The sequence below is a fragment of the Microtus ochrogaster genome, chromosome 2, assembly GCF_000317375.1.
Source record: "Microtus ochrogaster isolate Prairie Vole_2 chromosome 2, MicOch1.0, whole genome shotgun sequence".
Lineage (NCBI taxonomy): Eukaryota > Metazoa > Chordata > Mammalia > Rodentia > Cricetidae > Microtus > Microtus ochrogaster.
The window spans coordinates 34,305,840-34,318,118 of record NC_022010.1 but is presented as its reverse complement, the minus strand read 5'-3'; the positions used below and the strand labels follow the sequence as shown (position 1 = coordinate 34,318,118).

Sequence of the window (12,279 nt, the reverse complement as noted above, 5' to 3'; positions counted from 1 at the left end):
GGGAAAGTCCATCATTAGCACCTTTTCACAGTCTTCTTTGCATAGACTGTACACTAAATCTTGGGAGTGGGGAGGGGAAAATAGAAACCCAGTTAATACTTAAGCAACACTAATCTAAGTGGCTTGAGAGTACAGACCACTTGGGCAGGGCATGGGATCTAAGTGTCTGGGGATCTGGGACACATGCGAGTGTCAGTACAGCCATGGAGACTGGCTGAATCTCACCGCATAAGAGAACATTCCACAAGACACATTTACATGTCATAATGCAAGGAGAAACCAACCCCAAAGCAATTGGAAAGTGCCAGGCACTAAGTATGCAGCACTTGCAAAGGGATACTGCCAAAGATTCATTTCAAATTGCCAGGACAATTTATGTTGTGGCACATGTGACTTAAAACAGATAGACAGAAATTATGAATTAAGAGCCCTGGGTAGTATTAATGCTTTATTTTTAATATTAGCAACACTGTTGATGCACCTTCTCTGACGTCCTATCATTCCATAGCAGGTGTGGTGCTAATTCGACACTGAATGCCCATAACAGTGGGAGATCTGTACATCTCTAGGGCACAGTCCCAACCAACATCACGATAGATACTCAGCCCAGCAGTGCAGTTCCCAGAGAAACTAAAGTGTGAAGCTAAAAATGAAGCAAAGAACTGAAGGACTCAAGTGCACACACCCAACAATGGCCTACCCCAAGTCTGTTTTCTTTTTGGTATTTCAGTGGTCTAAACACAAGAAAACTTTTCATTCTGAGTTTTCTAATAGTTAAACATAGAGCCATGTTTAAAAAATACTATGATTTTTTTTAAACTTATATAATGGTCAGTTTGTTATATCAACTTTCTCCTGAAAATATAAAATATTTACTAAGGATTTGGAATGGTTTAACTTATAATTACATATCTTTGTTAAATAAAAATATCATGAGAGGTGGGGTGTGATGGCCAATGACATTAATCCCAGCACTTGGGACACAGAAGCAGGGAGATATCTATGAATTTACGATCGGCCTAGTATATATAGTGAGTTCCAGACCAGACAGGTTCACACAGTGAGACCCAATCTCAAAAAGAAAGGGGAAAAAAAGCATTAAATAGATCTGAATTGGACTGAATAATGGAATGGGCATTGATTAATATGATATCAAGACATAAAAAAGTAAAATATCCATGAGAAATCCTATATTGGGTGTCATTTCAAGGAACAGCTGATATTAACTATAGATTTATTTTACAGACAGTAATTTTTAAAGAAGAAGTACTTAATAAAACTCAAATCACTACAGTAGAAATTAACAGGTCAATATCAAATAATGACAGATTAAAATGTTATTTTAATTTCATCCTAATGTCATGAAAACCACTAGTGTCATCTAAGAAGTTTAAGCAAGATGACACAACCCATTTGAATCAGTGAGCATTTGAAAGGGCTATTCCCAAGGCTTTCTGCAATAATGTCTCCTTGGCTGTAACTTCAGATACCTGTGGCTGGTGGATACTGCCACACCTAATTCACATCCAAGCCGAGGCGATTCTAAGTCATATATTTACATGTTAAGTTTCAAGGAGCTCTCAGTAACAATCAGTGTGGAAAGTAAGAGTAAAAATGTTCTTTTTTTAATAGACTAAATAACAAAATTATTAGTGTAGACTTTGATCTAAGGAAAAGAAACTGACTTATGATGAGAGAAAAAGATTTACAACACATTTGTGCCCTGGGTGACTGTGTTCGTGTGTGTGTGTGTGTGTGTGTGTGTGTGTGTGTGTGTGTGTGTGTGTAGGGGGAGAGACAGAGAGAGAAGCAGAGAGAGTCAGAGAAAGAGAGACAGAGACAGAGAGAGTCAAGCTACACAAGTGTTCTACCACTGAGCTGCCTTCTGTGATCTCTATTATCTGCAAGTGATAGCATCTTTTACAGCAAAGCTAGGAAGGTACAAACAAAATACAAATGGATTCCACATGCAGTAAAGGTTACACATCTAATAAAAGGGATTTACATCATGTATATACTATTCATGAGAGAAACTGTTTTGTAAACAGTTGAAGTTAGTGGAGAGAGCTAGGATGAGGACTCAAAGACAGAGCACCTGCTAGCAAGTCTAATGATTATACTCAGGCTTCTGTAAATAACTAATGCGAGGAAATACTAATACTTGATTGCATGCGCCTTCTCCATTGCTGGTCTCACTGCAGGTCTCCTGAATCTCAGGTTACTCATTTGTCACTATGAACAAAGACAACGTAAAGACAATAATGAAGTGTCAATGCCCTGTGGCAACTGAACTAGGTTAAGTGCAACTGTGATATGAAATTGCATTTGTATACATGTTCTTTAAAGAACTAAAAAGTATTTAGAAATAAACCCATTTTTTTTTTCACTTCTGTTCTCCAAATCATCCCTGAGTATGTGTGGATAACTCAGTAAGAAAAGAAAAAAAAAAGTTTAGGTTGGATCAAATCGCATATTCGATGGGGTGAATGTTTGAAAAAGTCAAGGTCTATCTTTGGCTTCAGAAAAATGACTCTCCTTTTAACATCTATATTCACAGAAGTATTTCATCATAAGGTTCCAGAGATGTAGCAAGAGCTGTCAACGGCACTTCCGGCTAGCACCACACGCTGCTGACCGTGACGGGCATGCCTTCCTGACGGGCATGCCTTCCTTTCTCCCTTTGCTCTCTGTACAAGCTGTTCTGAAAGGTGAGGAGATTATTGGGAAACATGGGTCTACACACAGTGAATTCACCCCATTTTCATGGCAGAGAAGTCCCGGGAGTCTCTGTGTACTTTTGAGGATCATAACCTAAACCTCCTACTTCTGCACACACAAGTCCTGTAGACTGATATATTCTGCCTGGTAAAGCCTGAACTCTTTCTCCAAGCAATAAAACAAATATCAGTCCCCATGAGGCATTCCCCAGTGTTCCTATAAGGGATGTTTCAAATTCCCTGGTGACACTAACCATAAATAGTGTGACCTGCTATATGAGATAACTTTGACTACAGACTATCTAATCTGCATAAGCACAGCATCACACAGAAAACATGATGGACAGGTCGTCCGAGAGCCTGTTGACAGGGGAAAGTGCCAGGAGTCCCAGCATCCCAGATCAACTAGGATACGCCCTCCTCTGCCCTGGGCTCTGCTCAACAGCCCAGTCTGTGAGTATTTTTAAGAACGGACGACAAAAATACTATGCAGTGATTATTTTTATAGCTCCTTAGGTCAACCATTATTCTAGGCCATGATTTCTCAATATAGTCTATTTGCCCAAAGGCTCAGGTGTTGAATTTTTTTTATAGTAGCCATAATGAATCCATTTATAGACGATTTGCATAGACTTGCTATGACCCAAAATCAGCTGAGATTTCAGATATCACCATATGAAGTTAACAAAATAGCAAAAGACCTGGGAAATCAAAAGTTGAGTATTCCTGAGCCATCTTCAATGAAGCAATCTCACGTTGTTCATTTAAAACCTTCTGCTTTGATATCATAGAGCAACATGCGTTGAAACAATGTATGCAAAAGCCTGGTAACACAGAAGAGAGTACAGAGGGAGAGGTACAGCGTTAGGAAGAATGACTTCAGTTCTGAATGATTGCTCCCAGGAGAACAGATGCTCAAGGCTTCAAAGGCTACTGTCTGTAACCCTGAGGAGTGCACTGGGAGGCGCACTCTAACATGGGAACACTGAGCCTTGGTGGTCATGGAATAAACTCATGAAGACCATTGTTTGACTGAACACCGATCAGAATTAACTACTTGTTATTTATACACAAATTAAACAGAACATGTGATTTTTCTCTGTTGTCTTTCAAGTTTTTGGAAAACCAGCTACCACTGAAAACTAAAAGTTTAAAATAGATGTAAGAGTACTCATGAAATATACAATGTAGGCCATAAAGCACTTTATGAAATCATGTACTTATCTCATAATCATTAAAAATTTACTGGAAATATGAAATAATAGTAATTTCCAAAAATAGTATAAAATCTATGGAATGTTTTACCCCGCTTCTTTCTATGGCAACATGGCGTACAGCTTCTGTGGATCATCAAGACCAGAAACTGTTTACATTAACATTGGGTGAATGTCATCTTATTCCAGCATTCTTGGCTTACACCATCAGCATGCGTGTGTATAGTTCTATGCAGCAAACACACTGCAGGATTAGACACATAGAACTTCCGCCACACAAGAAGGCTTCTTCAGCTTTCTCTTGGCATGAGCACCATGCTCTGCCCCACTCCGCTACTAGCAATCACTGGCTACTAGCAATCACGGGCTACTAGCAATCACTGGCTACTAGCAATCACTCATCTCTGCTCTTTTCTCCTCTTTGAACTGCCTGCGGATAGAGCCATGCCATGAAAACTCATCCCAGTAGTGAGGCTTTTCCCTTTACCTGTCTGGAGGCTGTGCAAGTCCGCACTGGGGGCTCTCGATTTTTATTGGTGGAGAGAAAAATTTAGCTATTTGAATTAAAAAATATAGCAACAGTGGTATACATTTCTATATTTAAACACGAAGACAGGTTTAAAACATGCCAATGGAGTATACATTTATACATTTTAAGTGAAGATGAATAAAGAGGGCCTCCCATACAGATCAGTATTAATCACTGTTTTTCAAAGCGTGTAAGAATCAGGAATCCATCACCTTATTACACATTCATTTCAACAGTTAATTAGGCTGACAGGCTACAAAATAAATGAGAATTGTGTCACCAATTATGTGAACGCCTCTTTGTTCTCAAACATCTAATCTACTCTGTTCGTGTGTATCGGTTCTCAGGGTAGCTTCCAAACAAGTCATCTGCGATGCATAGTTATGGTAATCATGGAAGAAATCCCAGAAGTCCAAGGCTCAGCTCTTTCACTTACTGTCTGGACTCTTGGAGTCCCTGATACCTGGGTAATAACCCCTGTCTGCACTCAACAGTCAGCCACGTTGGACAGCAAGCATCCCTGGGCAAAGTTTGCATGTTTTCCAAGAGGGTATGTAGGAATCAACTCTTGTTATTTAGGAAATCAAAGAATGTAAGAGGTAAGTTCTAGTGTTCTGTCTGCCTGGAGATACAATATTTTTCGGTTTATAGCATTTAGGCCATGTGATTTTTAACACTATAAGTTTAGTAAAAGTTATTGGTATTTTTTAATTTTATTTTTATTTCTTAAGATTTATTTATTTATTTATTTATTTATTTATTTATTTATTTAATATGCGGTGTTCTTGCCCACATGTATGCCTGCAGACCAGAAGAGGACACCAGATCTCATTACAGGTGGTTGTGAGCCACCATGTGTTTGCTGGGAATTAACTCAGGACCTTTGGAAGAGCAGCCAGTGCTCTTAACCTCTGAGCCATCTCTCCAGCCCCTAGTTATTGGTATTTGTGGAATCCATAAATACTTATTAGTACAAATAAAATAAGTAGTTGTTGTTATAACAGTTAGTAATTTAGAATTACTCGCAATAACATTTTACTACTATAACTAAATTTGTAATACAAATTCTACTTCATAACTTAGGAAGTTACTAAATATTGCTACCTTGATTATTAGTAACTCATGCTTATTGTAAAGGAAAACACATTAGCAAAGAGACTCCATCTTGCTAATTGTCGTTACCTCAGCCCCTAGAAGAGTGTCTACCACAAAATCTCTTTGATGTGAATGTTGAGCATACAGTAACAGTTCCCCGAGGTTCGGAAGCACTCTGCCTCTTAAAAACATTTCATAGTTACGATCATAGTTGACCCTCAAAAATCTGAAAAACAATATTTCCAGATAGTTATTTTTGTAAAATAAGACTGTGAAGAAGAAATGTATTCTGTCCAAATTCATGGTAAAACTATCACAGACCATCCACCCAGAGCTGTGTAGTAGAACGGATGGCAGGGAGGGTTAGGAACACCTGCTGTGACCTGATCACAACCTAGGAATCACAAGTTCCTTCTTCTTCAAGATGTAACCATCAGTTGAACAGCATTAGCATCTGATTCTTTAATGAAGAAACAGCTGGTCCTCTTTGCCCAAGAGGATCTGAAAATCCACAGCAATGTCCTGTACACCAGGGTGACTGAGAGTGTGAGCTTCTCACAGGGCATACCCGTCACCACGGCTCAGAGGAGTTGCTGATATCCTGCTGAATGCTGAAGATCCTCAGAATGCCCTCTGAAATACGACAAGCAAAATCTCACACACTGCAGCAGCTTGACTATGGTTACTGATGATTTATGAGAATGGGCAAGCACATGAAAATACATGTGCTATCTGTAGTTCCAAAATCACATTAAAGATGACCTTACCGGAGCAAAGGTAACAGGACTCTAGAGACAAGGTTGCACTTTATGGGGCTAGCACCAGTTCTTTAGGGTAGGGCTGTGCTGTAGTAGGGTGCCTGTCTAGCACTTGGATGATGCATATACAGCCATCAAAGGGAACAATTCTCAAACCCTTCCTGTTTCTAACACTCAAAACAACTCCATATATATATATATGTGTGTGCAAAATGCTCCAACTATGAACACAGAAAAGAAATATGCATGGATATATTTCTGGCAGGGAAACTCAGTTCTTAAGGCTGTCAAGGCATTTTGTTACTAACTAAGCCTGATTAGAGATATTCTACAACTATTTCCTCTGGATGGAGTGTAGTTACTGACATCAGAGGACAGCACAGAAGAACGGACAAGAAAACACGCTGGCCTACGAATCCCATCTGAAGCCATTCATCTTAGACTCAGATCAGTAAAAGCACAGGTATTGTTCTTGATACAGAAGTGCACAAGGTAGTATATTTAAGAATAGTTTGCAGAAAGGGTCAACCTTTGAATGTAATTGCACACAAATACATGAAATACTAGAATAGTAGAATTATATGAAATATAAGGTTGTATAGCTAAATAGCCAAAGAACATAATACATTAAAATCATAAAATCAGGTAATGAACAGATGGCTCAGGGGTTAAGAGCACTGGCTGCTCTTCCAGAGAATCTGGATTCGATTCCCACCACCCACCACCTAGTATCGTACAGTTGTTTATGAATCCATAGGGGTTTCCAGATAACATGAGGGTTTCTTTGAGCTTTTCAGGCAATGCACACACATAATACACAGACATACATGCAGGCAAATACACACATAAAATAAATGTGCTTTAAAAGTTTTTTTTTTAAAAAAAAAACGTATAATCAGTAGGAATGTGAAAATGAAGAATTGCCTTCTTTGTTATGCAATGCATGTCTTCAGGCACACACACATGTGTGCATGTGTGCATTTGCATGCATGCATGTGTGCATGCACTAGGTACAGTACTATATATTCAGCCCTGTTACATCCTTCTTTAATAAGCTCTCCATTTCTGGTGGTCTAGCAATCAGTGAAACGGGAAGAACATCTGTTCTGTTGGCCTGAGAAAGCAACAGTAAAACTTATCTTCTGAAAATTACAAACAAAACAGTGCAATGCAGTTGCTGAGCCAACCATCAAGGACCGCACCACGTGGTCAGGGCTCTGCGGAGTCCCTTGTCAAACATAAAAAATGTTTTAAAAATGGAACTTTAGGGATTACAGAAAGATAATTCTACATCACAAGGCAACTCCTACTTTACAAACTTATCAAACAATGGAGAAACAGAAAAAGAGACAGAGATAGACAGACAGACAATAACAGAATAACCTCAAAGCCATTTCAAATAAACAATACCTTAGGAAAGATGACATACTTCATTGCCTGTGAAGAACAGAAAAAGAATTCCACTTTCCTGTACCATCAAAGCTTAAGGTTTCACGTTGTTGGTTCTGCCTGCCTGTTTTCATAGTTGTTCTTAAGGCAGAAGCCAGATTGCAGGAAAAACAGTCCTGAAAGGTGGTACTTTATAACCTGAAGAAAATTGGGCTATCTCATTTCTCTTGAGGAAAAAAATCATAATCCATATCAAAGAGCTTTAGAAAACATTCATACACAATAAAAAATACACATTCTGTACCAGACAACAACAACAGACACACACACACACACACACACACACACACACACGGGGCTGGGGTCTACCTTAGCATTCAGTGCTGAACACAGACAGTGTTTGGAAATGTAGGGGCGTTCAAAACAGCTGAGCAAATAAAAATTCATTGAAAATTCTCTGAGAATCACAGGGCCTAAGGCTTAAAGAACCACTGACCGAGAGAAGGCACACCCAACAGTGTGTCAAAGCTCTTTAGACAAAGATTATTACCATAATGATTTATAAGGAAAATTATAGCATATGGGTATCACATAAATATAAGCTGGTGTGGAAAACATGTGGGTGCTTTTCTACTTCCACAGTCAGAATTTAAAAGTAAGAAAGCAAACCCTGGAGATCAGAGACATAAGCTAATGTGAGAAACGCAGTTGGTAAGTTGAAGGCTGTCTTGTTTAGTAACTCCTCCAATGAAAACCTCATGGTATGGGTATGGGAGAAGGAAAGTCACTGAAATAGGCAGCTTTGAAGACCCACCCTGCCTATGAGAACAGCCTTGACACAGAAAATCCCTAGCCAGAAAACAGTGAGCCTATCTCCCCTCTGGGAGCTTCAGTTTCTTTGTGGGAGTGGGTGTGGGCTACTTCATAGGGTTCCATGAAACGTCCATCCAACAGAAAGAGAAGAATGGGGTATATACTATCTGTTCAGTGAGCGACGGAAGGCAAGCAGGAGCAACAGTAAAAAGTCCAGAAATGTGACAGTGAGGAAATGTTTGCAGAGGAGGAAGGGGTAACTTCGGATTTAGGGTTCACCCGACATTCTCAGGGAAGTGGGACAAAGGCAATTCCAACAGGTAATAAACGCAAGCCGGGTGGTAAGGGACAAGGAGTTGTGAGCTCGGGCGGAGGCAAGCAGTTTAGTTTACACCACTGTATCTGAAGGACCAGTGGGTTGCCACACGGAGGACAGGCAGGGCCATCACAAGCCAGGGGACGACCAAGGGCCCTGTCTCACTATGGATGACTCCTAGCGCTCAGGAGGGAAGAAAAAACATCGCTGCCTGTGTCTCTTCTCATGATGGCCCACGTATTTTCTGTGGAACCCGCGTACAAATGACCCTTTAACATCTGCTCAGCTCTCGTGCCCACTGAAGCTCCCACACCACAACCCTTCTGTGTAAGCCCTGTCGTTTTTTTCTCCCTATTGGCAGGAAGTCCGTCTGAACTCCCCAGGTAGGAAACGAACTAAACTAGGAAAACAAGCCAGGAAGCCAAGAACATGGCTCCCCTGTTCTTGAGCAAGGGCTGCCCCCCTTAACCATGTCTGAGTCCTACACTCTCGAGAGCAGTGGTTCTCAACCTTCCTAATGCTGGAATTTTACTACAGTTCCTCAGATTGGGGTGATCCCCGCAACCATAAAATTCTTTTGTCGCTACTCCGTAACTGTAATTCTGTTACTGTTATGAACTTCAGTGTAAATATCCGATACGTAGGGTATCTGACATAGGACTTCAGGGCAAGGGTTGTTTCATAACCCCAAAGGGGTCATGACCCAGAGGTTGACAATTGCTGCCTAGAGTCATTGCAAACCAGCTTCACGAAGACCTTAGTGAACTGCAGAAGTGCCGTCTCCTCCAAGGGCGATGAAGCGTCCAGGCCTGGCTCTGATTTCAGGGAATACATGGGCCGCCTGGACTTTTCCCAGAAAAGAATGCTCATACATTGGCAATGCCTTTTCAAAGAAGGGACCACAAAAACCCACAAAGATCCACAGCTCGAGTATGCAAAGAGACCTAGCCTTCCTTCCCATATCTTCTAGGCCTGAAGTCATCTCTCAGAAGGCAGACATCTGAACCACGGGTATGACAAAATTCTTAAAACACTAGCAGGCCAATGGAGTAGAGAAAGTGGTAGGCTAATGGGTGTGGTTCCTGGGAGGTGGGGACAACGCAAGAGAAACCAGAAAGTAGAGGCAATACCATGGGGTATGAAATAATCCCCAGCAACATTGCTATAACAAACACAAGGATGTCATCCAAGAACACAAGGGAAGGAACCCTGGAGACAGAACAGCCATTTGTCAAAAGTCGGATGGCACAGAAGGCAGAAAGAGCATGCATTTCATTCTCGGCTTCTAGAAGTCTCACGCTACTCTGTTTGGTTTTCGTCTCTATTGTTCCGTACATGAAGGAGATGTGGGCAGTAATTGGTAGAGATACAAAGACACCGTAGTGGCCAAGTGTGCTGATGTGAAGGCGCGTGGAAGATCCACACATTGCATGCTCGGATCATGCAGACATTCAAAACCTACTTGATGTACAATGAATGCATTGCTACTAAAAGCCCTGGAACTGAACCGGGGTTTCTCTGAACCAGCTGTAACTTCAACACACACGGCTGTCATGGACAACTCTGTCTAACAGCAGAGACAAAAGCAACATAGTTCAGGAACTATTGCAGGGTTTTTGTCCTATGGCTTTCTCATTAGACTACTGCTTGGTGCCATTCTGACACTTGTCTGATGGCAACAACGAGAACCACAGGGTGGAGGACACATCCCCACAAGAGGATAGGGACAGGTAACCATAAGGCTATACAATGTCTCTGAGCTGTAAACAAAGAGGTCACGTTTCTATCTGAGCCACTATTGCTTTTTATTACTGTAAAACCCCAGCCATCCAACTCTGTGAGGATTTAATCTCCTTGTTTCAAAAAGGTGGTTGACGCAGAGGACTATGAAAAGCTTATTAAAATGGGGCGGCTCATAAACTGTGGGAAATACATCGAGAAGCTTCCTTCTCTGATCCACCCCTAACTACAAATCACACCTCTGATGCTGATTTCTTTCCCGCTCCAGGCCCCACAACTCACCCTCTCCTCCGGGCTGCTTGTACGGGTTGTACTTGGGCTTTGGAGCAACTACTGGAGCAAACTTCTTGGGTGGCTGTTGTGTCGACACTGAGATACTGGGGGTCCCAAAAGAATGGGTGGTCTCCATGCGTGCAGGAACATGGCCAAGAGGCTCACCAGTGCTTTTGGGTGGCAGCCAAGATGGGTGAGACATGGTTGGAATCTGCAGTAAGAAAAACAGAAAAACAGGCAATACAATGTTTAGTGTGAATGGAGGGATGTATGAAAAAGAAGCTGACCAAAACTTTAGAGTGGATGACGGGGGCCCAAGAGAAAATTCCGCACACACATCCGGGCTTAAATTTATCCAGTAGGCATTCGAAAAACAGGAAATATATATTTTCTTAGCAGAGACATGATAGCATACTTCAACATGTCTTCTCCACAAGACTAGCTGCCCCCTACCCTGAAGAGGCACTTGCGGGGGAGGGCAGAGAGGCGCTGGTCACCAAAAATACCTGAAACAAACACTGACGTTTATTAGAGAAAGAATGTTCAACACCAGCAATGAAATGATGGCCCGGCAAACCAAAGAAATGGCTGCTAACACCTAACTAAGCCAGGAAATGCAGAAAAAGCTAAGGTATCTCCATGAGGGAGAAGCAGCCCAGCCCAGACACTGTTCTAACAGAGTATCCATACTGTGTGAAGAGAGATTGCAGTTCTCTGTCAGGATATGCCAATCACTCTTCCAGGTAACCTGCCTGCTGGGAAAGAGTCTCAACGACTTTCTGAGGAGGGCCCTCCAGTCCTGATTGCAAGAGCCCTCCAGCACAGGGAGGCCGGAAGGGACCCTGCACCCACTCCTAGCCTCAAATCCACCTAGTAATTTATTAATTGAACTGAATTAATTAAGAGGGTGACATGATTACTTCCAGATGTCTATAAAGACAAAGCACGGAGCAAATGCAGGAACAAATGGAGGCCTCAGCATGTGGCTTAGCAATGAAGAGGGAAGAAGAAGTTGAGAAGCAGTATTCTGAGGAATTCGTGTGTGCCCACGCCACGGGCACACAGAATGATCTGGGACTCCACTGAGGACAGGGTCAAAAGAATTATGATTTAAAAATTCCAGGCTGCCTTAATTCATGGAGCTTTTATGAAAACCAATTTAAAAAATATCTAAGGGGGCCAGGCAGTGGTGGCGCACGCCTTTAATCCCAGCAGTCAGAAGGCAGAGGCAGGCGGATCTCTATGAGTTTGAGGCCAGCCTGGTCTACAAGAGCTAGTTTATGGACAGGCTCCAAAGCTACAGAGAAACCCTGTCTCAAAAAAAAAAAAATTCAAAGAAAAAAAAAAACTTTATGCTTCTCCTAAGAATGTTGAGGCACTTAGCCTTTTTTGGCTGAATTCATCAATTGTAAGTCTTACAAACTCCTCTTGCAGG

The 12,279-nt window shown here is 41.5% G+C and overlaps 1 protein-coding gene across 1 annotated transcript in view; it reads right to left on the bottom strand.

Moving 5' to 3' along the window:
* Lpp (LIM domain containing preferred translocation partner in lipoma) overlaps positions 1–12,279 on the bottom strand; it is a 600,182-nt gene that overhangs the window by 374,625 nt on the left and 213,278 nt on the right. The window contains exon 4 of the mRNA XM_026785266.1: positions 10,854–11,055. Coding sequence (XP_026641067.1) covers positions 10,854–11,046 — 193 coding nt within the window. The 5' untranslated portion in view covers positions 11,047–11,055. The remainder of the gene's footprint in view (positions 1–10,853; positions 11,056–12,279) is intronic.